Source organism: Neopelma chrysocephalum, unplaced genomic scaffold (assembly GCF_003984885.1).
Source record: "Neopelma chrysocephalum unplaced genomic scaffold, ASM398488v2 Primary Assembly neopelma1_103b, whole genome shotgun sequence".
NCBI lineage: Eukaryota > Metazoa > Chordata > Aves > Passeriformes > Pipridae > Neopelma > Neopelma chrysocephalum.
In genome coordinates this window covers 560523-584231 of record NW_020897767.1, presented here as the reverse complement: position 1 = coordinate 584231, position 23709 = coordinate 560523, and the positions used below count along the sequence as shown (strand labels likewise).

At 50.3% G+C, this 23709-nt stretch overlaps 1 protein-coding gene and 1 long non-coding RNA gene across 5 annotated transcripts in view; one reads left to right on the top strand and one right to left on the bottom strand.

Moving 5' to 3' along the window:
* Positions 1-143: 143 nt before the first annotated feature.
* LOC113973556 lies at positions 144-5677 on the bottom strand. 3 transcript variants are annotated; one of them, XR_003536249.1, is made up of 4 exons: positions 5444-5673; positions 4329-4442; positions 2406-2643; positions 144-408 (listed from the first exon to the last, which is right to left on the bottom strand). It is a non-coding gene; the product is annotated as an uncharacterized LOC113973556 (long non-coding RNA). The 3 variants fall into 3 exon arrangements; XR_003536247.1 differs by having other exon boundaries at positions 4329-5673; XR_003536248.1 differs by lacking the exon at positions 144-408 and adding an exon at positions 1792-1835 and having other exon boundaries at positions 4329-5677.
* A 457-nt stretch (positions 5678-6134) lies between these two features.
* Positions 6135-23709, top strand: part of GPD2 (glycerol-3-phosphate dehydrogenase 2) — a 48018-nt gene continuing 30443 nt past the window's right edge. The window contains exons 1-4 of one of the 2 annotated variants that reach the window (XM_027695843.1): positions 6135-6259; positions 16159-16266; positions 21197-21362; positions 23025-23149. In XM_027695843.1, coding sequence (XP_027551644.1) covers positions 16165-16266; positions 21197-21362; positions 23025-23149 — 393 coding nt within the window. In that variant the 5' untranslated portion in view covers positions 6135-6259; positions 16159-16164. Of the gene's footprint in view, positions 6260-15548; positions 15653-16158; positions 16267-21196; positions 21363-23024; positions 23150-23709 lie in introns of those variants that run through there. The other variant, XM_027695844.1, reaches the window with a different exon arrangement.

Below are 23709 nucleotides of genomic sequence, written 5' to 3'. Positions count from 1 at the left end.
TTTGAAAACTTTTTTTTTCTCAGTATATTCTTTGAAAACTTTTTTTTCTCAGCATATTCTTTGAAAACTTTTTTTTTCTCAGAATATTCTTTGAAAACTTTTTTTTTTCTCAGCATATTCTTTGAAAACTTCTTTTTTTTTTTCCCCTAAGCATTCTGTTTGTATCTTCTCAGGGATAAACAAATGTTATTCCTTGAATAAGTCAGGGGGAGTGTTCAAGGAGCAGCAGCACCAAGTGTTTCACGTCAAGGGAACATCAAGATTTACGTATAAAAAGGATGGTTGTGCTTGAGGACACGGCCCAGGCAGGAGGAGCACCGACCACCAACCACCTCTGGAAAAGGAGGAAGCAGGTGTTTTCTTCTTCAGGCAACAGCAATCTGGCACTACAGGTACTGTTCCAATTTCCTGTGTGGACACACATGAACACCACAGTGTAACCACACGTCACAGTTCCCTTTCCCTCTTAACTTCCTCCAGCAGAAGGTGACATCGTAAAAACTTCAAGTAAAAGCTGTAATTTAGGTTATTGCTCATGACTGCATCAGTCAGCCTAGAAAAACTGTGTTCCCAGACAAGCCCAGGACCAGAAACCCCCAAGCACTTACATAAAAAAATATACATATTGAGAAGCCCCTAATTCGCTATTTACTGTGTCCAGCAGTTAGCCAGGAGGAGGTAAATAGAAAGCACTGACCAACTGGTTTCCCCCTACTTTTATTCTGTCACCTTCTCTCATTCCTGGTGAGCTGAGGCTCTGCCAGGGCCCGGCTGGCAGGGGACACCTGGCAAGGTCTGTGCCCAGCCACGTGGGAAACAGCAGCGTGTCCTCAGGGAGAGTCATGGAATCACACAATCACGGGATGGGTTAGGTTGGAAAAGCCCTCTGATATCATCCAGTCCAAAGGTTCACTCACAGCGCTGCCAAGGCCACCACTGAGCCATGTCCCCAGGTGCCCCTCAGCTCTCTGGGGCAGGTCAGGGCAGAGCAGAACACGGTGTTTCCATGGAACTGCCACTCCTTAGGGAATTATGGCACAGAGGGTCACCACAGTGACACACTTTGCACTATTGGCCAGTCCCCCTTGTTCCCAGAGCAGAAGTGAAACCCGTCCTTGCACTCGCAGTTAGTAACTCAGAGAACAGTTCCTCATGTCCACTAGAGCATGTTTTGCATCTGCTCAGAACATCTGGGGGTGTTGGCTGACGTAGTGCAGGGAACTCCATCACCCAGGAGGAGTTTGGCAACTCACAGGCCTCCCTGGGGACCAAATGTCACTCTAGAACATGCTCTGCAAACCCTTTCCCAAGCTGCCTGACCCAGGGTCACACTTGGCTTCCCTTAAAACTCACTGTGAGTAGGAGAGTGATGCACAGAGGAGAGAATTGAGACCTGTAATATTGGATAGGGTGGTCCAGAGCCTCAGAACTGGTGAAAAATTCATAGGATCAGTTCAGTTGATTAAGAATCCCCATGATCTCTGATGCTGATGCTTCTGGCTGAGGCTCCACAGTGTCTTCCTGTGTCACCAGCAGCACCTGGAGGTGCTCCAGTGTGTACCTCCAAGGAGGATGCTGCAGCTCCAGGGCATCTGCAGGGCACCGCGGCCTCACACACCCCAGTTCAGCTGGTGCAGCTGCCATAGGAACAGGGTTGATAGGCAGCGGTAAAACAGCTCAAATCAAGCTGCAAAGTGCAGGTGTGGCCCACCTGGGGTGTGGCCAGTGGCTATGGCTCATTCCCTCCTCCCTGCCCACAGGGACATGTGTTCCAGCATCACGCGGCGGGACGGAGGCTGTGCAGTGCCTGACATACAGCGGGTGTGGTGTCAGTCCTTGTCCTGGATATAAACCAGGGAAAGTGTGATGGGGCAGATATACCTGCTGGCTCTGATCCATCTCAAGTGGAGCTGTATTAAATCAGCTGAGGGAGCTGGGGGGGCTCAGCCTGGAGAAAAGGAGGCTCAGGGGGGACCTTCTGGCTCTGCAACCCCCTGACAGGAGGGGGGAGCCGGGGGGGGGTCGGGCTCTGCTCCCAGGGAACAAGGGACAGGAGGAGAGGGAACGGCCTCAGGCTGTGCCAGGGGAGGCTCAGGGTGGACATCAGGAGGAATTTCCTCCTGGAAAGGGTGGTCAGGCACTGGCAGGGGCTGCCCAGGGAGGTTTGGAGTGCTCAGCCCTGGAGGTGTCCCAGGCAGGCCTGGCCGTGGCACTCAGTGCTCTGGGCTGGGGGACAAGGTGGGCATCGGGCACAGGGGGGATCCATAGAGGTCTTTTCCAACCTCAATGATCCTGTGATTCTGTGAGTGGAGATCTCAGAAATTATGCCTAAGGAGTAACTCCAAGTGCCCTGACATACAGCAAACCTCTTTGTAAGAACCAACCCACGCTTCACTAACACATACCTAATATCACCTGGGAGGCCCAGTCCAGACTTCCAAAACACAGAAGGATAACAAGTGGCTTTTCAAAATGGCTTCTAAAAGCCTCCTCATAAAGGCTTCCAGAGCGTGCTCTTGTCTCTTCTCCCAGAGTGCACAGGAATTGCTCCATCTCCGGCGAGTTCTCCGCTGAGTGGAGCACACGCACATCAACTCGATTTTAACAGGTCACGGAATAAGCCGGGCATTTAAAAATATCCACCTACCCAAAAGGACAAATGAAGCCGTATTGTGGAGCCTTCAGCAAAGATTGTTGGAACAAAACAAACAAAACAATCGTGGTAATCTTTTAGGGAAGACTTATAATGTAGAACAACTTGTCAGAGCGGGTTAAAGTTTTAAGGCCTAGCAATTTTGACAGCGTCCCTTTGAGCACAGCGCGAGCGCGGGGACGAGCAGGACAGCAAAAGGTCACTTGGTCACACGTATCCGCTGCCTCCCTGAAGTTTAGCTCAAGACCCACTAGGCACGTCCCAATTAATTATTTAAATCTGCAGGGAAAAGTATTTTTGTGGATGAAAAGGTATGATCTGAAACTCCAGGGAAGCTGCAGGATGGCTGGTGTGGTGTGGTCAAAAACGGTGCTAAAGGAATTTGGGGTGAGATATCCCATCCATGGGCTCCGGACACTGAGAGGAGCCATTTACATCCAGGAATGCTGATTGTTTCACATACCAGCCAAGGGGAAACATAGGGATTTTCCAATATCCCTTTTCTCCCAGTGGAACAGTTCTGGATCACTAAAGGTCACCAAAACCAAATTGACAATTATATACACGGTTATTTAAAATAATTTCCCCCAACACAACCATTGATGATGTTGCTGGAAATCTGTGCAAGTTCCTAATAAACCCATGGACACCCTGAAAATGTTCATTCCAGATCCCACCCAAATGGTCACAAAGGAACACCATCAGACAGGCAATGCCAGGGAAATGGGCACTGGAAGAGAACAGGAGACTCAAATCCTCTCTTTATTCATTATGCACTGGGATATCAGGCTGGGGGTTTCAAAGTGTTTGTATATCTTTGAACTGGTTTTCTAAGGTTTTCCTAATCGATTCAGTGGAGAAAATACCTGGATAAACAGTAGATGTGTATATTCACCAGGACTCGTTTTGGCCTGTCATTGTCTCAGAATAAAAAATAATACAGCACAAATTCCAAAGAGCCTTTTGCAGTCCATTTGCTGAATATAATCTCTCACTCTGGCACACGTAGAGGAAATAAATTTAATAAATTTTTTATATATATATTTCCTGCCACAACCAAGATCTTTAAACGTTTAAAGATAAAATAACTACTCTTGACTAGTCCAAGCAGCCCTGCTTTCTAAAAGATATTGTCTTTCTTTTCTTCACCAGGGAAATTCATGTTTTCTATCAGACCTAGCTCGGCTGTTTGCCCCAAAAAACAGAGATACTCCACATCCCTTCCTTCCATTCCCTGCCTGTGCTGCCATTGCAGGGAGAGGCCAATTAATGATGGTGTTTGTTCTGCCACACAGAACATGCCCCATGACCTTATTCTTTTAAAACTGCAATTTTTGCATCTGTTTCTGTGGCTCAGCCCTGATGTGGGATCTTGATGGAACAGCAAACAGTCAGACACGATTATGATGATAACACATTCTGCAGTTTTAATAGAAAAAGGAGCTCCTTGCTCATTCTCAGACACACACAGTGAATGGATTTATCTGTTGCATGTAGGGGAAACGATGAAACACCAGCAACACTTCCTGGTTCATTGGCAAACTGAGCATCCCATGGGAAGCCACAGGGTTGTACTTCGACTGACACCTGACACCCGCAGCCCGAGATGGGAACAATCTCAATGTTTAACCACAGCCATGACTAAGTACTTTTATTTTCCAACGGGAGGACCTACCGTGGATCCCACTGGAAAAAAATCCCGGCAGAGAAATTCTGCGTCTGTTCCTGTCCCTCCGCCTCAGCTCTCCTGCCATCATCAGCACCCCTCGCTCCTCACAAAGACACTTCCCTGAAGACAGATTAGGAGCAAACATATTTGTGAACGCAGGAACAGATTTTCTCCTTATGATACATAACTTTGGCACGCAGTCAGGAAACGAGGATAATCTCCTTCCCCATCTTCCCTTGCTAATGAAGAGAAACTGCCTCTGGGGTTCAGGACAAAAGGTGAACTCTCCCTGCACACAATTTACACCTGCTGAGCACATGATTTCGGGCATCTAAAATTCGTGTCTTGGCAGGTGTCCCGGGGACTCAGCCACACACACAGAGACTCAGGAGGTAATATTTTCATCTAGGCATTAAATAAAAAGCAGAGTCAAGAGGGATGAATTTTGCGGTATTTTCAGGCATCTCATTTTTTTTTTTTTAACCTTGTAAAATTCTTTCACTTTGCAAACTTATGAAGCCCAATCTTTGCCAATGAGTAACTAAGATAAAAACAGAGGTAAAAAGTAACTATGATGAAAAGACAGCAGTAGTTGAACAGAAGCCTGATGGAGGGAGGAGAGAACAGCCCATCCCTGTTCATTGGTAGCAGCACTGTGAACATGTGGACAACCTCTCCAGGAAAGTGAGATTGCTTGGGAAATGTGATCCTTATAAAGTTTTCACTCACTCCTGGATTTCCCTTTATGAGGAGAGTAGTACAACGTTCTCATTTTCTACTCCCTTCAAGATTTTGCTGGTATGGAAGAGCTGATGAGACACAGCAGTGCTGGGTGCAGAAAATGTTCACTTGGAAACAGAATGTAGACACATTTTGTGGTAATAAACTGCCTTGTTTGGAGTCAATAAGAAATGACCATAAATTAAAACTGACAGCACAGCCTCATGTGGGTAGACAACACCCTTGAGGGGTGGGAGGGCAGAGGATTTTCCCAGTTCTAACAAACTTATGATCAAGTTTTGAATATTTGTTAGAAATGCATGAAAGGATAACATTTTGTGCCACATCAGGACACATACATGGGGAAGGCATTCACACCCAGAACTTGTTAGAACGCATACATGGGGTAGGGATTCACATGTAGAACCATGTGTGCGTTGGATCATGCTGCAATTATTCACCGCAAATTGCATTCAAATCCCTTTTTTCCCCCCCAATTCTTCTCCCTTTCTCACGATCTCTCAAAAAGAGAAAAACAAACAAAAAAACCCCAAAGAACCAAACAAAAACCCAAACAAAACACCGTACCCCAAACCCATAACCTCAAACACCAATTGATCATTTTCTGCTCAGTTTCCTTTCATTTTCTACCCTTTCTCTGCAGCCGAGGGCTTCTAAGCCTGAGCATCTAAAAATTCCAGCTGCCACTTGAGCTCTTTTTCCCTTTTAAGAGCACTTGTGCGCCCGGGATAAACACGGCTCCCATCACCGGCGGCCTGAATATCACCGACTTTGCAAAACCCGTGAAATCCAACCCCCGCAGTTGTTTACCGCCTTTAAGCGACACCCGGGCAGCTGCCGGCCACGAGGAGCCGCGCGGGTGGCAGCGCCGGGCCCCACGCGTGGGCCCGAGGCCTCCGGCGCGGCCGCCCCGCGCAGCCCCGGGGAGGGGCCGCCCTGGGCGGCGACCCCCGTCACGCGAGGCCGGGGATGAGGAGGCCGCGCCGGGCCCCTCCCCGCGGGCCAGGCCGCACCGGCGGCCCCGGGCAGGGCAGGGCAGGGCAGGGCGGGGAGGTGCCCGCGGTTGTTCGAGGCGGAGCTCGGGGGAGCCGGGCTGGCTGCTGCAGGCGGAGGGCGGGCGGCAGAGAGCCGCCCTCCCCTACTTGTGCCGCCGCCGGCCGCCGAGCCGCCCGCACAAGGGACCGCGGGCTGCCGCGGTAAGTGGCTCTCCGGGGGTGTTCCCGAGCGGGGTTTGGAGCCGCGGGGGTGGCGCGGGGGGGGATGGAGGGAGCGGGGCCGGCCCGGACACGCGGGTGGAACGCGGGGAAGCCCCGGGGGTGCCTTTATTGCGAGTGCGGGTCAGCCGCATCCCTCCTGCCTCCGCTCCGCTCCTCGCCCGGCCGGCCCGGGGGCTGCAACAGCCCTGCGAGTGCCCAGGCCGGGCTGGATGGAGCTTGGAGCGACCTGGGCGAGGGAAAGGTGTCCCTGCCCATGGCAGGGGGTGGGACGGGAGCATCTTTAAGGTCCCTTCCCACCCAGACCGGTCTGGGGTTTTATGATTCCGTGTGCAAGGCTCGCAGAACAGCACGGGTAGGTGGGATGTTGGGGAGAAATTCCTCCCCGGTTTGCGGGTGGGGAGGCCCTGGCACAGGTTGCCCAGAGAAGCTGTGGCTGCCCCTGGATCCCTGGAAGTGTCCAAGGCCAGGTTGGACGGGGCTTGGAGCAACCTGGGCTGGTGGAAGGTGTCCCTGCCCATGGTAGTGGATGGGACTGGATGGGCTTTAAGATCCCTCCCAACCCAAACCATCCTGTGGTTCCATGATCTTACACAGCAGCTTTCACTCCCAAGGGCTCCCAGCCTCCTCCCACTGTTTTATTTAAGCTTTTGGTTGGAAAAAAAAATGACCAAAAAAAGGAGTGTGTGGCAGTTTTGTGGAAGTGGTGTAGAGCCCCTGGCAGCTGTCCCGTGTGCGCGTGGTCCCTGTGCTCCCTGAGGATGTCCCACAAACAGCGATCCAGCCCAGAGTCTCCCTGTCCATGGACAGCTGCCTGAGCACCTGTAGGTATCTATATATAACAAATAAGGGGGGTTGCAGAGCTCTTTCACTGTATTTTCTTTCTTGGATGGAGGAGATAAAAACAGCATCTCCTATTATTGGAAAAATGTGAGTTCTGGGTAAAAAATAGCATATCTGTAGTTACACAGAACTTTGGAAAATGAAAGTAACTCACTACTTGCACCGAACATGCTCGTGGGACCGTTGCTGGGTGAGAGTGTAGCAAGGCCTAAAGTTTTTGAGTTGTTATCTTTACTAAGCCATCAGTAAACGTCTGTAAGCCTGATACTGTGGGAAAAGGTGTAGATGTGTGTGTGGAGAGCTCGGGTTTAAGCCAGGCAGATTTATTCCCTGCTGAACTTCCTCTGCTGTTTGCTGTAAGCAGGGAGTACAGGTGAGCCAGGAGCAGCTCCTCTCACCTGCTGCTGGGAGTGGGGGCTCTGCTCCACTCGGAAGTAGTTGTGTTTTCTTCTCTTCCCCGCTCCTTTCTACACTTCTGTTTTCCTCCCTTATTCATAGTTACAGTTCCTCAGGAATTTTCAGTGATGAGCAGTGACTCCAATTAGCTGGTAAAAGAGTTGGTCTGATATTTCAGGATCTTTACACGTTAATAGCTAAAGCAAAGTTCAGTGTTGCCTCTTCTATAATAGCAACAACCAGGATGTTATTAATTTTAATGTTAGACAATTAGCAATTTTCTTAGTCTGATGTTGGATGGAAGTTTCGAGTAGGCACATCTACGATGTAAAGTTATGCACACACCTTGTATGTAATTTCTAGTGTTACTTTGGTTGTGTATACGTGGATTTACACTTTGTTTTGCTTAATTATGTGTGGGCACAGAAGCGCAGTAATAGTAACTTTGTGAGCTAGGCCTTGCTGCATAATGGAGTGTTTTCCCTAGAGCTCCACTTCTTCCTGGTGTCTGTCACTGATGGGAACACGGAGAGCTGGCTGGATGTGGTCGGTTCAGAGGCCACTCATGCAGAGCAGTTTCCCAAAGGACAGCTCCCCCGGGTTCCTTGCTGCTGCCTGCTTTGTCTCCACACAAGTCTCCAAAAGCTTTAGCAAATATTTAGGAGAAATGTGCTTTTTCTGCCATCAGTTTGCATTTGTGACTTTCTCCTTCCACTCGTTGTGGATGGTTTCAAAACAGGGCTGGGTGTTTCCAAGTAGCTCAGTTAAGCAACAGCTTCCTCGTGCCCTGGTGCTGGCAGTGGGACCTGGGGAGTCATTGTCCCTTTTTATGGCCTGCGCTGCCCTCAGTCTAACCCAGAGCTCTGATAGTCCAGCTGTGTAGATTAACTAATCTACTGTACGTTCTTGGCCTTGTGGTTGTTAGTTGGAACCTGTGCTTTTCCAGAGGTCAGCTGTGTCACTGTGGGTGTGCTCCTGTGGCTCAGGGGAGCGCAGGATGTGAGCAGGAGGGTGCTGGTCCCCGTTCCTGCCACCCACCTGGGAGCCTCTGGGCCCTGCCTTGTTGGGTGGGCTTGGGAGAGTGGGAGACCACGGCCAAGCTGGGCAAGCAGGAACAGGTCAGGCTCTTCTCCCAGGGAACAAGGGACTGGGTGAGAGGAAACGGCCTCAAGCGCTGCCAGAGGAGGGTCAGGTTGGGCATCAGGAGGAATTTCTCCCTGGAAAGGGTGGTCAGGCACTGGAAGGGGCTGCCCAGGGAGATGGTGGAGTGCCCATCCCCAGAGGTATCCCAGAAATGACTGCCTGTGGCACTCAGTGCTCTGGGCTGGGTGTCAAGGTGTGGATGGGGCACAGGGTGGACTCAGTGGCCTGGGAGGTCTTTTCCAACTCAAATGATTCTGGGATTCTGTGAAATAAAAATTAGAGGCTGAAAAAACACAGCTGAAGCAAATGGGGCACAAGCGGAAGATGCTTCCACTGGTTCCTGGGTGTTTGTGGTGCAGACTGGAGCTACTGGGAGTAAACAATGCAGAGCACAGAGACCACAGAGGCTGTTTGCAGCAGCAGCTGTTGGGCTTTGGGGCTCCACTAATTAGCTCTTAGAGATGTAGATGCAGCCCATTCCTGCCAGAAAGCTTTACTTTAGGAAACAGCTCTTATTACGTAACAAACAGACAGTTAGTAATCAGATCTCTTCCACAGGATCACAGTATTGATTCTGGAAACATTCCCTGTCCCTGAATAACCAGCCCTGAGCCAGATTCCCAAGCAAACATGCAGCTGTGTCTCCGAGGGGTTTCCAGGTGAACTGGCCCCAAGTCCCAGCTGGGCCCTGTGGATGGAGCCCATGGTGACGGTTCTCTGCTCGCTGGGTACAAAGTCTTGGACTGGGCTGGTTTATGTGCTTGGCAAAGGGTTTGGCAGACCAAGTGTTGATTGTGATTTCAGAGTGATTCTGAATGCAGGCCCCTCCTCCGGGATTAGATTTACATGTGCTATCAGGTCTCAATCTTTATCCCAGGATATAAAACTAGGCTACTTCCTTGCCACACCTAAATAATCACCTAATTTGTAGCTATTTTTTGAGCAGGTTCCTGTTTGTATGTGAAGGTCTGTGTCCAGTCTTGTAATAAGCAAAACACCTTATGTTCTAATCCTCACTCCCTGAGTGTTTGACTGGGGAGGGGAAGGAAAACCAGCATTAGGATCAAGCTGAACTGGTAGACTGTCTATTCAAATATCTGCATTAAAAATGAGGGGAATGAAGAATATCAGAAAAAAAGGGTGTTTGTACTGTGTGTGGTGGATTTTCTGGCTGATATTAACCCCCCCACCAGCAGGGAAGGCAGAAATGACTATTTGAACTATTTGAGCTGAAACAGCGTTTGCACAAGAACACAAAGGTATGGAAATCATCCTGCACACATTGGTCAGTGCTCAGGCTGGAGATGAGGCTTCCCACTCCTTCCAGTAGGACAGGAGGGAATTGAAATACTTTTATCTAGAACTCGATAAATACATTGCGATGTTTGTGTGGTGGGAAAGCTCCAAATACTCGTTGACGTTGGTGTTCCTTTGTACTCCTGTTAGTCCTTAGGTACAGTCCTTGGGATTACAGCCATCCCTGTCTGTAGTATTGCCTCATTCCCAGGAACTTGCTGCTCTCTCTGGGAAGACTGTTGCTGTTGAAATCCCAAGAAGGATTTACACATCAAACCTTTCCCCTCATCATTTGTAAAACTTTTTTTTTTGTAGCAGGGTAATGAAACAGGAGAAAAAGAAGTGGTTAGGTTAAAAATGCAGATAGTGGAAAGAGGAGCCAAAAAAGTTTGTTCCTTGGTAGGATGGGAGCATAGAGCAGTTGTTCTGTCATCTAGTGAAGGGTGGGAATATCTTGGTGTCTGAGTACAGAAGGCAGATGAAGTAGTTGGAAACAGTGGGACTAAGAGGAGGAATGAGGATAGGACGCCTATTTTCTGCTTTGTTTTTCCTTTTTTTTCGTGCCTGGCAAGTGCCACAACCACTTTTGGGCATGAGAGCTGAGCTGGTTGCCTGCACTGGGACGTGGGAAGGATTTTCCCCATATGGTAAAGTGCTGCTTGGCTTCCACTTGTCAGGGCTGAGTGGCCTGGGGGGATGTTGGGGTTTGGAATTCTGTGTGCAGGAACTTGCTGACCTGTGGGGTGGTCAGGGACTGAAAGGGAGCAGTGACCCAGGGAGCTGCCTGGGTATTGTGGGTTATGATGCTGTGCTTGGTTTGAGAGGTGGTTCTTGGATAATGACTTTAATTACAGGGCCCAAACTTGTGTTGAGAACCTGGAAAACCATCAGGGGGCTTTAGGAGAGGATCTGGAGGGTGGGCACTGCTGTGCTGCGTTGGGGACCCACCAGGACTCTTCCTTGGATGTGTTGTCCTTCATCAGAGATGTGCCTTGCAGGGGAAGCATCTCCACTTTGGGTTGGTTTGGGCTTTAATCAGTTAGTCTGGCCTGGCATCCTGTGTAACAGTAACCACTCCCAGCTTCTCAAAGGTAAATGAGACAGCTGGTGGGTGACCTGGTTAAGGAGGTGCTAACCAGGGTTATTTTCTGGTTACATCCCTTTTTTCTCATTATTTGGCCTCTTCCTGCCTTGACACACCTTGCAAACTGCCAGTAACAGAACAGTACAGCTTTCAGGGCTGAAGTTACCCACAGTCAGAACTGACTGTGGCTCTACTGCTGCTCTGTCACCATGGCCACCTGCTAAGTGGTCCTTCAAGATGGATGAGAGCTGGATTAGAGGGAGCTGAGGGTAGGACTGCAGCTGTTTGGAGGAGCAGGGCCAGTGCAGGGCTCTGCTCAGCCCGGAGGGACATCAACCTGGGCCTTTCATCATCCCAAACTTACCTGAGAGGCTGTGGGAAGGAAGGGGAAAGACGGGATTAGATGGTGCTCCAATGGCAAGTTATGCAAACCGTAGTGGAGATGATTATAAGTTTTCTATTTTTGAGTCTTGCATTGAGTGAGTCACTTTATTAGATGTGTTCGTTGGAGATGGAATGCGAAGCACCCGGATTCCATGGTAATGGCCTCGTGAAGCACGGGGATGTACAACAGAACAGATTGGGTTTCTTCTCTTCATTTCCCGGGCTCTGTGTCTGATGGTGGCACGCGCTCCCGCGGCGGAGCTCTGCCGCCCGGATCCATCTGTGCCTTCACTGCTGCTAAACCATCCTCTTGCTTCGGTCTGACTCGTGCTTCTGCGGCTGAATTCCCCACCCTGCCCTCATTCCTCTCGTTCTTCCCCCCGGCTTTGGCTGTGTGCTGCTCAGATCCAGCCCCGTGTCCTCCTAATTAGGAAGTACCTGAGCGCAGAAGCGCTGGCGATCGCGGTGCTTCCCTTTCAGTCAGCTGTTGGCTGGGGTGGGAGTGGGTTACACAACTCCAGATGACAGCCAGCCAACAGTCTGGCAGCTGCCTGGGCCAGGCCTTACGGGAAGGAAGGAAGGAAGGCAGGCAGGTCCCTCCCATGGGTCCATCCTGATGAGGGCTGCACGTGGCTCGTGGGGTGCTCTGTTCCGAAGCCTCTGCTGACGACAGGTGTTGAAATCTGTTCTTTGAAAACCAGAATATGAACGGTGCTTTGTAGGTTTTTGGGTTTGAACCATGGGGCTCAAAGTGGAGCTGTGTAGGGAGTGTATTAAAGGATGGAGGGGAGCCCTTGCCTGTGACACAGGAGGTCCAGGGTCTGTTAGCTGGAGAGGTCACCAGGGACCTTGCTGGGGCAGGGAGCTGGTCACCAGCCTGGATCTGGAGTGGGACACTCCTCTGGAAGTGACTGTTGTATGCTGAGCTACTGGTTAAGGAATGCACTGAGGAGGGAGCAGTTCCTACTGCGAGGTGGTTTGTATTATTAACTTCTGTAACTTTTGGAAACTGAAAGTGGGAACTTGTGCTGACAAATCTTTTGTGTCGTTTCTGTTTCACATAGACTAACTCCCCCCTGCCCCTTGGTTTCCTTTCAAGTTTAAAGGCTGTTTCTTGTTATCAGGAACCTTTAGTTCCACTTGAGGCTGATGTCCCTGTGAATCTTTACCAGTGCTCAGCTGGTTCCCTGGGAACTGTTCCCCGGGGTTATTGAACTCCTTGGACAGATAACTCTGTGCAATACCCACTGCTTGTCACATGCCCCTGGCTCCTCCTGTGCCAGTCAAGGGCTCCTGCTCCTGCCACAGCTTGTTCTAGAGCCTGTCAGGGACCTCAGCCCACCCTCCAAGCGAGGGCATGGGTCCAAAGGTGCCATTTATGGCCTCTATCAAAACCAAGAGTCAGTCTTAACATGCAGATTTATAGTGTCAGATGGTGCTGACAGCACTAAAACACTGTACCCTGCTTGAGCTGCTTTGAAAGGTGACTCAGAATATTTGTGTGATGGAGAGATGACTTATTTCTGACTGTAGTGCTTCTCGTGCTGGTTGCTATTATAAATGCCATTAAAATAAAATCCTGTTTCCGTCACAAGCTATTGATCTCAGCTTGGAAGGGAAGCAGGTTTCAGTACCTGCTTGCAGAAAAGGAGGGGTTTGGAAGCGTAGGCTCTTCCCTGGGAACGACATGGGCTGCATTCCTTCCCCTTTCATCTGTGCCCTGGTGTGTCCTGCTTGGAGCAGACAGCAGCCTTTCCCAGCCTTTCCCAGTAGCCTTTCCCAGCCTTTCCCAGCCGTCTGGGACAGCGCTGGAGGAAAACCCCACAAGTGTATGTTTGGAGCCTCTAATTTCCCTCTGGCTTTGTGGCTGCTGGGGCAGTGTTTGATCCATCCTTGTGACGTGCCATTCCCCACCTGCAGTGCTGCTCTCTCTGGGGGAAGCCACAGGAGATGTTCTGTGCCCCAGCAGAGCCCAGGGCAGAGCCAGGCCAGCCTGGCACGTCGGTGCCAGAGGATTGTCCGGGCTCTGCAGCCCCTGCTAATGCCCCAAGCTCATCCAGACACGTCTGCTCAGAGCTCCCAAATGTGGGCTCCTGGGTTCCTGGGATGCAATTGAGCTGTTCCAGGTGTAAAAGCACCGTCTGCAGGTTGGAATGCCTGTCTGGCTTTGCGCTGGACTGGTTTACCTTAAGCCCTGTTTTCCTTTCTGCCCCTGAATAAGCTTCTCACAGGGATGGTGAGCAAGATTGATGTGGCAATTTGAGCAGCAGGGCTCCTGGGAGAGTTCCTTTCTCTGGAGAATTGCCTGTAATCGGGCTCTCAGCTCTGAGCAGAGCTAATGCCACACGCCCCCGGTGTCGGGTGAGCAGAGGGGAGCCCCTTCTCGAGGGCTGAGGCCAGAGATCCCTCCTGTACAGCCAGCACCCGGCCCCTTTGGGTGTTATAGATGTTACCTGCACGATCAGAGTGGCAGAGCTGTTCTCTGTGGCACATCCAGTGTCCCTTCAGTGTGGTTAGGGCAGCTGTACCCACAGGGAGAGCAGGGGCAGCTCCTGCTGGGAGCCATCCTGACCCTATTCCCTGTGTGCCTGCACCGTGCTGGTGCCCAGCGCTCGCCACTGCTGTTCCCTGAGCTGCTGTGAAGGGGATAAAGGAATTAATTAAATTCTGAAGGCTGGCTGTCCTTTTTTGATACGTACAGGGACAATTAATGGCCTGAATTGGCATTAGAGATTGCTGGGTGCTGACACACAGCAGAAGGTGTCTGTAACTCAGTACTGGAGTGAGGGTGGGGTTGATTTCTCCTGATTGATTTCAGGCTGTGCAGAATTGTCCCACAGACAGTTTAGAAATCTGCTGCACAACTTCGGGGGATTTTTGATTGGTTTTTTCAGTATATATACAGTGGCATTTCTAATGTGATTGACAATGAAAGAAACTATAGATTTAGGTTGATGCAGTAATATTTTTTAATATAAAACTAAAGGCGTAAAGGTCAAATAGCTACAATATTTCTTCAGTTTTAAAAACTTGGAAGGGGGGTTGTTTTTTTGGTTTTTTGGTTTTTTTACAAGTACTGATAAAATGCCTATTAAAAAGGCCCAGTAAAACTCGCAGTCCTAAGATAATGATTTTCTTGTTAAAAAAAAAATCCCTTCAGAGTTGTCTAGGAAGCTGCATTTTTTAAAGCAAGCTGGTGTAGACGATGATCTCTGGGGCTTTTAGTCAGTGGTTTGTGTACTGTGTGCTGCTCCAATTCCATGAAAGGGTAATGATGTAACTCTGGCAGGTATGTCCCTGGTTTTCAAAGTGTCGGGAGAGGTCTAAGCGAGGGCTCAGGAAGCAGGGATGAGTGTTGGCTGTGCTTACAGGAATGAGGTTAAGGTTTGGGTTGGGAGGGACCTTAAAGCCCATCCAGTCCCGTACACTGCCATGGGCAGGGACACCTTCCACCAGCCCAGGTTGCTCCAAGCCCCATCCAACCTGGCCTTGGACACTTCCAGGGATCCAGGGGCAGCCACAGCTTCTCTGGGCAACCTGGGCCAGGGCCTCCCCACCCTCCCAGGGAAGGATTCCTTCCTTGGGGACAATCCATGCAGGGAACGTGTCTCTGTGTACGGCACGTGCAGGCACATGAGCAGGTCAGTGAAGTGCCCTGGTTGTGTGTTTGTGTCCTGACAAGGCTCGGGGGAGGCTGCAGGACCCCCAGCCCAGCCCTGGGATGGGGAGCTGCCCTGGCCCCCTGCTCCTGCCCCGGAGCTGCTCCTGCCATGTTGTCAATCCGCTGGTGTTCCGCTCTTGGCACGGGGCTGCACACATTGCCCACGTCTGCTCTGAGCTTTACTGGTGCTAAATCTGTTATCTGGGCGCTGCTGGGGCAGGCTGTGCCCTGGACAGAGGTGTGCCCGTGTCCAGAGGGCCCGGAATGCTGCCAGGAATCCCTCTCCTGGGATGTGTGTTGTCCCCAACACCACACGAGCCCCGCGGGCCGGGGAAGATGGAGTAGGTTGTGCCTGCTTAAGATTCAGGTCAGCCCCATGCAAATTCTTCATTCAGGACCCGAACACTGGGTCTATTAAGAATTAGCCTGACCCACATAGGGCTGGTTTTAAACCCTCTGGAGCTGGATGATAAAGTGCTGTGCTGCTTTCCAGCCGCTTAGTCTTGTCCCTGTCTGTGCTGCTGCCTCTCGCTGAGGGACCTGCGTCCTGACCAGACACCATTCCGGGGTAGGACGGGCTGTGCTGGTGTGGAATTCCCGCCTGGAAAGCAGGATGGAGTGCTCTTAGGCTGATGGGGTTGTAGCAGGATTCTATGGGATGGCAGGGGAGCTAAGGGTGATGTTGTGGAGCAGATCCACTGGGGTGTTGGGATAGGGATTTGGTGGCCTGACGGCTGAGGACAGGCTGTTCCTGGTCTGCCTTTGCCATGGTGTTGGAAGTACTTGTCACAGACAGGAGTGTCACTGTGGGGGTGTGTACAAATCTCCTCAGATCTGAATGCTCTTGTCATTCAGCTTTCACAGCAAGCACCAGAGCACTCCGCCTTGCCTCTGTCTAGACTTTGTTTAGAAATTATTAATATTGCAATGAAAATCGCTAATTAAGACATTGCTACTCTAAATTTTAACTTGTCACAACATTGTCATTAGTTTCTGCAAATGGTCTCTCCTGTGTAGCCCAGATTCTGACATGGTAAATCTGCTGATTTAATTTTTAACTTCCTTTTCTTCCAGTAAAAAATGGCATTTCGGAAGGCAGTGAAAGGAACTGCTCTCATTGGAGGAGGTGCCATAGCAACAGTTTTTGGCCTCTCTCAATTTTCTCAGTATAGAAACAAACACGTAAGTATTAATTACGATTTCTGATAAAATATGAAACTTAAAATCTGTCGGAGCGTATGTCAGGCTCGTAGGAATGGTTCTGTTTGGGGAGCAGTGCCAAGAGCCTCTTGGCTTGGCTTGGCAGGTGCTGATCTTGGCATTAAAGCTGCCTCACTGCCGTGGGTCTGTGGCTGGTGGGGAAGTGTGGTGCTTGTAAATCATCTTTCATGCTTAAAAAGCGACCTTTGGGTGCTCCTGGGGGTTTCACTTGGTTGCAGGAGGAGTGGAAAGTCCTGATGGAAGTACAAGCACTGAGTCTGGGCAGTATTTTCAAGCTCAGAAGGTGGAAGTGAAACCACCAGCGCTGCCTCTGAACATCTCTGCTCCAAAGCAGTGGTGGTGCCACCTCCTGTTCAGTTCCCGAGGCTGGAAGCAGGCTGGGGGCAGGATCTGTGCCAGGGAATTCTGTGGGACGGCTCCTGTTGTCCCTGGTGGGCACAGCCCGGGCACTGGGGAGCTCGGGGGTCACTCAGGGCTGTGCCCGAGGTCCCTGTGGCACAGGCAGAGTCAGTTCCCTGCAGCAGGGAAGGTGTTGGAGACCTGCTGGAACAGTCCAGCAGTGGGAGCAGAAAGGTGCAGGAGGTTCCAGTGCCAGTTTGTGTGTTGGATCTTGCTGTTGTAGAAAACAGGCTTCAGTGGGGTGTCTGCTCCTCACAGCAGGGTCAGCGTGGCCGTGCTCTTTAACTCCCTTCTCCAGCACAGACCCACAGGCTTGTGTAGGCTGGGAAAACCCTCTCAGACTGAGTCCAGCCATTCCCCCAGCACTGCCAAGGCCACCACTGACCCCTGTCCCCACATGCCACTTCCACGTGGCTTTTAAATCCCTCTTCTGTGGGGAAGAGGAGCAGCTGGGAATGAGATGAGTCATTTCTGGGGAGCCTAGCTGGGAAGTGGATAAGCCAGGATCCTTATGGCTTCAGATACTGTTGCAGAAAATAAACCCCAGCTCTCAAGTGAGGTCCCCATGGGGCTTCCTGCCTTGCTTGGAGCTGATAGTGCTGCTTCCAGCTCTCTCTGGAGTCTTTATCCCAGGGTTTCACAGCCTGGCTTCAGCACTGCCAGAAATGGCAGCTGCAAATTTTAGGACTGTTAAATAAGAGGAGTTGGAAAGGAAAAGTCACCTGGAGAGCTCACCATTGCATGTTCAGTATTCCAGAATTCAGGGAATTCCCATTTTTTGGGAATGGATGGCCATTATGAACTTCCAGAGACTGATCAAACCCCAGGGTTTTACTGAATGTCATCTTGGTGTCACAGTGACAGAACCACTTGTCCCCATGGTTTCTAAACCTGTTGTGTAGGATCAGTCAGAAAAGGCTCATTTGGATTTTCAGTGGAGCACTAGGGAGTGGTTGTCCACTGAAAGGGAGGAGTGTTGGCAATTGCTGATGGAGAAGTTGAAGCTGTCCTTGCTGGGTGTGCTGAGAGTGGCACAGGTAGCACCCCTAACCTTGGCCATTTATCAAGTGTTTACACCTTGGAAACAAAACACTCCACTGGTCCAGGTCTGTCCTGGTTTTCAAGATTTATATCCCAACTGATTCTCATCCCAGCTGATTTTCCTGGACGCACACGTGTGCTGACATTTTGGAGCACGTTTCTGCAACTGCAGCTGAATCACAGAATCCCAGAACAGTTTGGATTTGAAGGAACCTTAAAACTCACCTCATTCCATCCCCTGCCATGGGCAGGGACACCTTCCACCAGCCCAGGTTGCTCCAAGCCCCGTCCAACCTGGCCTTGGACACTTCCAGGGATCCAGGGGCAGCCACAGCTTCTCTGGGCAACCTGGGCCAGGGCCTCAACACCCTCCCAGGGAGGAATTCCTTCCTTTGAGGCAATCCATGCAGGGAACATGTCTCTATGTACAGCATGTGAAGCTGTACCAGCAGTTAGTGACTGGCCCTGGTTGTGTGTTGGGTTTCCTGACCACACATGGTCCTTGCTGAGCGATGGGGACATGTGTTGACATGACAGAACTGTGGTTGGATTTAACTCAGGAGCTGATAGATGGATATTGCACTTTGGTGTCTTTTCCAGTAACCTGATCCCTGGGATAGTCACTGAATTAATAGGCTGGGAGAGCATAGTGCTGTGTGTGAGGGAATAAGCAGGAGTGACACTAATTCAAGCCAAACCTCGTTCAGTGAGCACCCAGGAGTGGAGCTTTCCCATGGAATATCCATTCCCTTCTGGAGGTTGGTCAGGCTGGTGCAGCCTCACTGGCTGGAGCTGCAGGTGGTGCAGGGACTGAGGAAACTGGTCCCTCCAGAACTGCTTCTGAGTAAAGCAGATGTGTGTGTAGACTGATATTTTCTCAGTGTTACCACTGTAAATGTAAACCTCTTGTTGCCCAGAGAAGCTGTGGCTGCCCCTGGATCCCTGGAAGTGTCCAAGGCCAGGTTGGACGGGGCTTGGAGCACCCTGGGCTGGTGGAAGGTGTCCCTGCCCATGGCAGGGGGTGGCACTGGATGGGCTTTAAGGTCCCTTCCAACCCAAACTAGTCTGGGTTTGGGCCCGTGGTTTGGCCCAAATGCTCAGCCCCTGGAATGCCCAGGGGACACAGTGAGCCTGTGCCAGCTGTGTCACCAGCACTTCAGCACCAGCGGTGACAGAGAGGTGGAAATACAGATCCTCTTGCTTCCTGCCTGAATTGCTGGGCCAGGTATGATGGGGTGTTCTGGGGTGTGCCAAGCTGAGCTGGCAATCACTGATAGCTTTTCTTCCCCTCCCTCCCTGTAATCACCAAGGGGAAAGGCACTGCTTTGGTGTGGAGTTGTAAGACATTGTTGTCCTTTCCCAGTCCTCTCTTCCCTGTGTGGAAGTGCGTTGTTGGTCAGTGGGAATTGCTCAGCAAGGTGAATCCAATAGTGAGATAATATGATAATGCATTGGGGGCTGCTTAGGGGAGTTTTAATTGCTTGATTTTTTTGTTTAAGAGAATAAGGATGATGAATTTGACTCTGCAAACCTACCTGGAGATTTACAGTAGCAAATTAACAAGAGCTCTGGCTTATGGATTACTAGATCACTTTATAACTTGATGATTAAATTCAAACTGCCAAACTAAATTCCTCTCACTAAGAGTGTAATCAAAACCATTCAGGGAACTCTTGCCTGAGAAATTGTAGATATAAACAGCAATTGCTTATTTCAGTAAACACACTTGTTCACTGCCAAACTAATCACGTTACTGCAGATGGAATCCCTGTGTGCAGCTTTTCTTCACTCCCCCATTTAATTGACAGCAAGATGCATCATATCTATATCAATTCCTGGTGCTAATCACTCTGCTTATATTCCAGGGCTAATCTCCAGACTCTGGCAATACCAGGGGCTGGATGCTGGGGACTCTGCTCTGGTTCTGCTTTGAGCCATTTGTTGTAAATAATGTGTTTAAAACCAAACCAAAACATAGAGTCAAACCCGACTGACACCAGTACTTGTTGCACTCTGAGTTTGGCTTTTCTGGTGTTCTCTTGTTTTCCTGAAGTTAAGTTGTACACCTGGAATATTGTCTGGAAACCCAGTGCAAAGCTAATTTGGAGGTGGGGCTTTTGCCTTCTCTAAAGGTCACCAACTGAGCTTGGCCAGCCAAAACTTGAGTGAGACTGAGCCACAGGTGGTTTTAGTCTTCCCAGTTTCCTGCTGGAAATTTCCCAGTGCTGTCTGGGAGTCGCAGGGTGGTGTTTAGGGAAGCTGGGAAGTTGGCAGCAGCTGCCTGGCTGCACTCACTGGGGTGACCCAGCACTGCTGCAGCAGCAGCTCACCCAGGGGGAGCAGGAGCCAGCCCGTGACCTTGGCTCTGCAAGCAGAGCATGTTTGGGTGTTCAGTGGGAAAATTTAGATGTGCTTCAAGTCCTGTCCCCTTTTGGGAGGGGAAGCTCTGAGGGCTGTGGCTGGAGGCTCACAGCAAACCTCTGTGGAGCACAGAGCAGAGGGATGTCTCAGAGCCACCAAGGAAGGAGTGGAGACAGGAATGGCTGGATCCTCTCACTGTCTCCATCCTTGTGTCCATGACTCCCTGGAAAAACATGTACTGGAGCTGTATCACTGTTCCATACCTTATAGAGGTTGTGGACTCCTCATCCCTGGAGGTTGGACCCCTCTGAGATGTAAAATCAGGTTGCCCAGTGAAGCTGTGGCTGCCCCTGGATCCCTGGAAGTGTCCAAGGCCAGGTTGGACGGGGCTTGGAGCAACCTGGGCTGGTGGAAGGTGTCCCTGCCCATGGCAGGGGGTGGCACTGGATGGGCTTTGAGGTCCCTTCCAACCCAACCACTCTGGGATTCTGTGATACGTTTCTACAATAGTTTGTGGGATATAAAAGCTTTTAGCACTGCTGGAGAGGCCAGGGCTGGGGAGAGAGCAGGGCAGGAGGCAGCAATGGGTGGGAATGGGAAGAATTGCACGGCCAAGTGAATAACGTGGCAGCTGAATGTCTTTGAAGCACCCACAGTCTGTCCCTCAGCCGGTGATCTTTGCCAGCAGCCACATGTTGTTGTGTAAACACGGGAGAGCGAGGGGAGACTAATGGGGAGGCTCATCAGGATTCACCTCCCTGCTTCCCTGCTCGCTGTCTGTGTGTGCCTGGAGCGCCGGGAGCGCGGCTCTGTTTGAGGGCTGAGCTGGCTTTAAACAGCTCCTAATGAGGAGACCTTTGTTCCCGGCGTTTGCAGTCGGTGCCTGGGCACAGGGGGGTGAGCACTTAATGCAGCTCTCGGGTGCCCCAGGAGGGCTGGGCTGGGGGGAAGGATGGCAGCCCACGGCAGCCACAAGCCCCGTGTTTGGGAAAAACCAGGGGTCATGCTAGGAACTGCCAAACTTGGGTTTTCCTAAATCTTAATTTTCCCTTTATTTCCCTTTATCACGGGCTGTGTTTAATCTTTGCAGGGTGCCTTGGTGCAGGTTGAGGCTGCAGAGGTTGTTCCAGTAAAGAACAATCTCCCCACGAGGGAACAGCAGATTTTGGCCCTGCAAACCAACAGTGAATTTGATGTCATTGTCATAGGAGGAGGAGCAACAGGCTGTGGCTGTGCTCTGGATGCAGCCACCAGAGGTAAGGGCCTGGAAGTTCAGTTGCAGGCTTATTCTTTATAATAAACTTATAAGACTGGCTTTTCAAATCTCCTGGAAGGTAGAGGAGTGCCCTGAATGCTGGTTATACAACTTCTGCTCTCAGGAGGTACAGTGAACTTGAAGAAGGTCCATGCAGCAGATCCCTGCTCCCATTGCCCCACCCTGGGGGAATTAAGGAATCAGCCTGGTTTCAGAGGCTCCCAGGAACAGCAGGGTTGATGTTAACTTTTTGTGGAGCCTTGACTTGGGGAAAGCACGAGGGAAGGTGAGTTTAAACAAATGCACTGACAGTGCCACCAGTGTGCTGTGGCAGAAAAGGCAGTTGCAAAGCAGGTAGAAATTATTACAGTTAATCTCTGTTTATCCTTTTCTTGGATATTCTGATTGTGTCAGGAGATTTCTGAGGTGTGAAATATTCCTGGGCATTTGGTTAATGAGTTGCATCTCGTTGCTGTTCATTCATGGAACTTGCTCTTTTATTGTGTTTGCTTCACTTAACAACAAATTTTGCTTTTCATGTGTTTGATAAATCTTCACCAAATTTTTTCTGAATGTGTCCATTAATCTTCAGTCACATTTGACAAAAATATATTGCTCTGATCTTTGGAAGTTACCAGTAATAATTAGATTTTTTTTAAGGACGGAAAAGTTTTGGGAGACCAATAGATATTAGAATCTCTGCTGGACACTGCTGAGGCACTTCCAGGAGCACCAGGAGCAGCTGAGGGAGCTGGGGGGGCTCAGCCTGGAGAAAAGGAGGCTCAGGGGGGACCTTCTGGCTCTGCAACCCCCTGACAGGAGGGGGGAGCCGGGGGGGGGTCGGGCTCTGCTCCCAGGGAACAAGGGACAGGAGGAGAGGGAACGGCCTCAGGCTGTGCCAGGGGAGGCTCAGGTTGGACATGAGGAGGAATTTCCTCCTGGAAAGGGTGGTCAGGCCTTGGCAGGGGCTGCCCAGGGAGGTTTGGAGTGCCCAGCCCTGGAGGTGTCCCAGGAAGGCCTGGCCGTGGCACTCAGTGCTCTGGGCTGGGGGACAAGGTGGGGAATGGGCACAGGGGAGACTCCATGATCCTGGAGGGATTTTCCAACCCAAAGAATTCTGTGGTAAGCCTGCTCAGATATTTCCTGTTGCGTCAGAATTCTGGGTGTGCCCACGTTCCCTGGTGAGCTCTCCCTGAAGGTGCCCAGGGCCTGGTTTTGGGCACCTCTCAGGCAAACTGTAAGCAAGCAAAGCTGTCAGTTGTCCCCCTCTCTGGAATGCTGTTTAAATTGTTAGTGCAAGAGGTGCAGAGCTCTCTGCTGCAAGGAGTTGGAAGTGTCCATGCAAACCCTCTGTTCCTGCCGTGCATCCGAGCTCTCATTTGCTTGCGGGAGCGTGGCCCCTGTAATGTGCTGTAATGCCTTTCCATTGTGAAATAGCCAGCTTTTAATGTGCTTCTGTTTAAGTTCTGGTTTGACTTTTCCCTCAGGAGGGAGGCTAAAATTTTTCATTACAATATAGACAGTGCACTACACTTTGAATACAAATTCATCCATGTACAGAGTAATTTTTCTTGTGATTGTCTCTACCCTGGAGAAGTGTCTTTAATGAATTACATACAAATTGTGTAATTTAAGAAGTTAATTTGGTTTTCTGGTAACACAGGACTAAAAACAGCCCTTCTAGAAAGATATGATTTCTCATCTGGGACCAGCAGCAGGAGCACTAAATTGATCCATGGTGGGGTGAGGTACCTGCAGAAGGCCATCATGAAGTTGGATATCGAGCAGGTAATTGTTTGTGCTGGTTGTTAAGCAAGAATTTCTGGTGGACACTTCCCCTGTCCCAGTTAGATCCGGGTCTCCTTTTGATTTTTTTCACTGCTTGACTGTTGTGTGCCACAGCCACTGTGCATGGGAGGTGTCTTCTCCCAGGGAGCTTTCCAGGCTGCTGCCTTGGCTCAGATCTCTGGGGGCCAGGCCTTGTGGATCTGGGGCCAGGAAGGCAGAGACAGGGCTTGTCTCAGAATAAAAAAGAGCTTTCTGCTTGTCATGATCAGAATCTGGGGGAGTGGGCCTGTCTGTCCTGTTCTGGAATGGGGAAAGAAAACGTAGTAAAGGAATGATTTAACTTGGAATGAAGAAAAAAATATTGTAAATGAGTGATTTATTTTGTCACAGGGAAAAAGATGGTAAATAAGAGGTGTATTTTGGCAAGAGGAAAGAAAATATGGTGATTGAGTGATTATATATAAATACTTTCATGTATTCCTGTGTTGTTGGAAGCCTGGTATTCCTGTTTTGAGGAATTACATTGTCTTCCCATTGAAACCTCTCAAAGTATGTTTTGG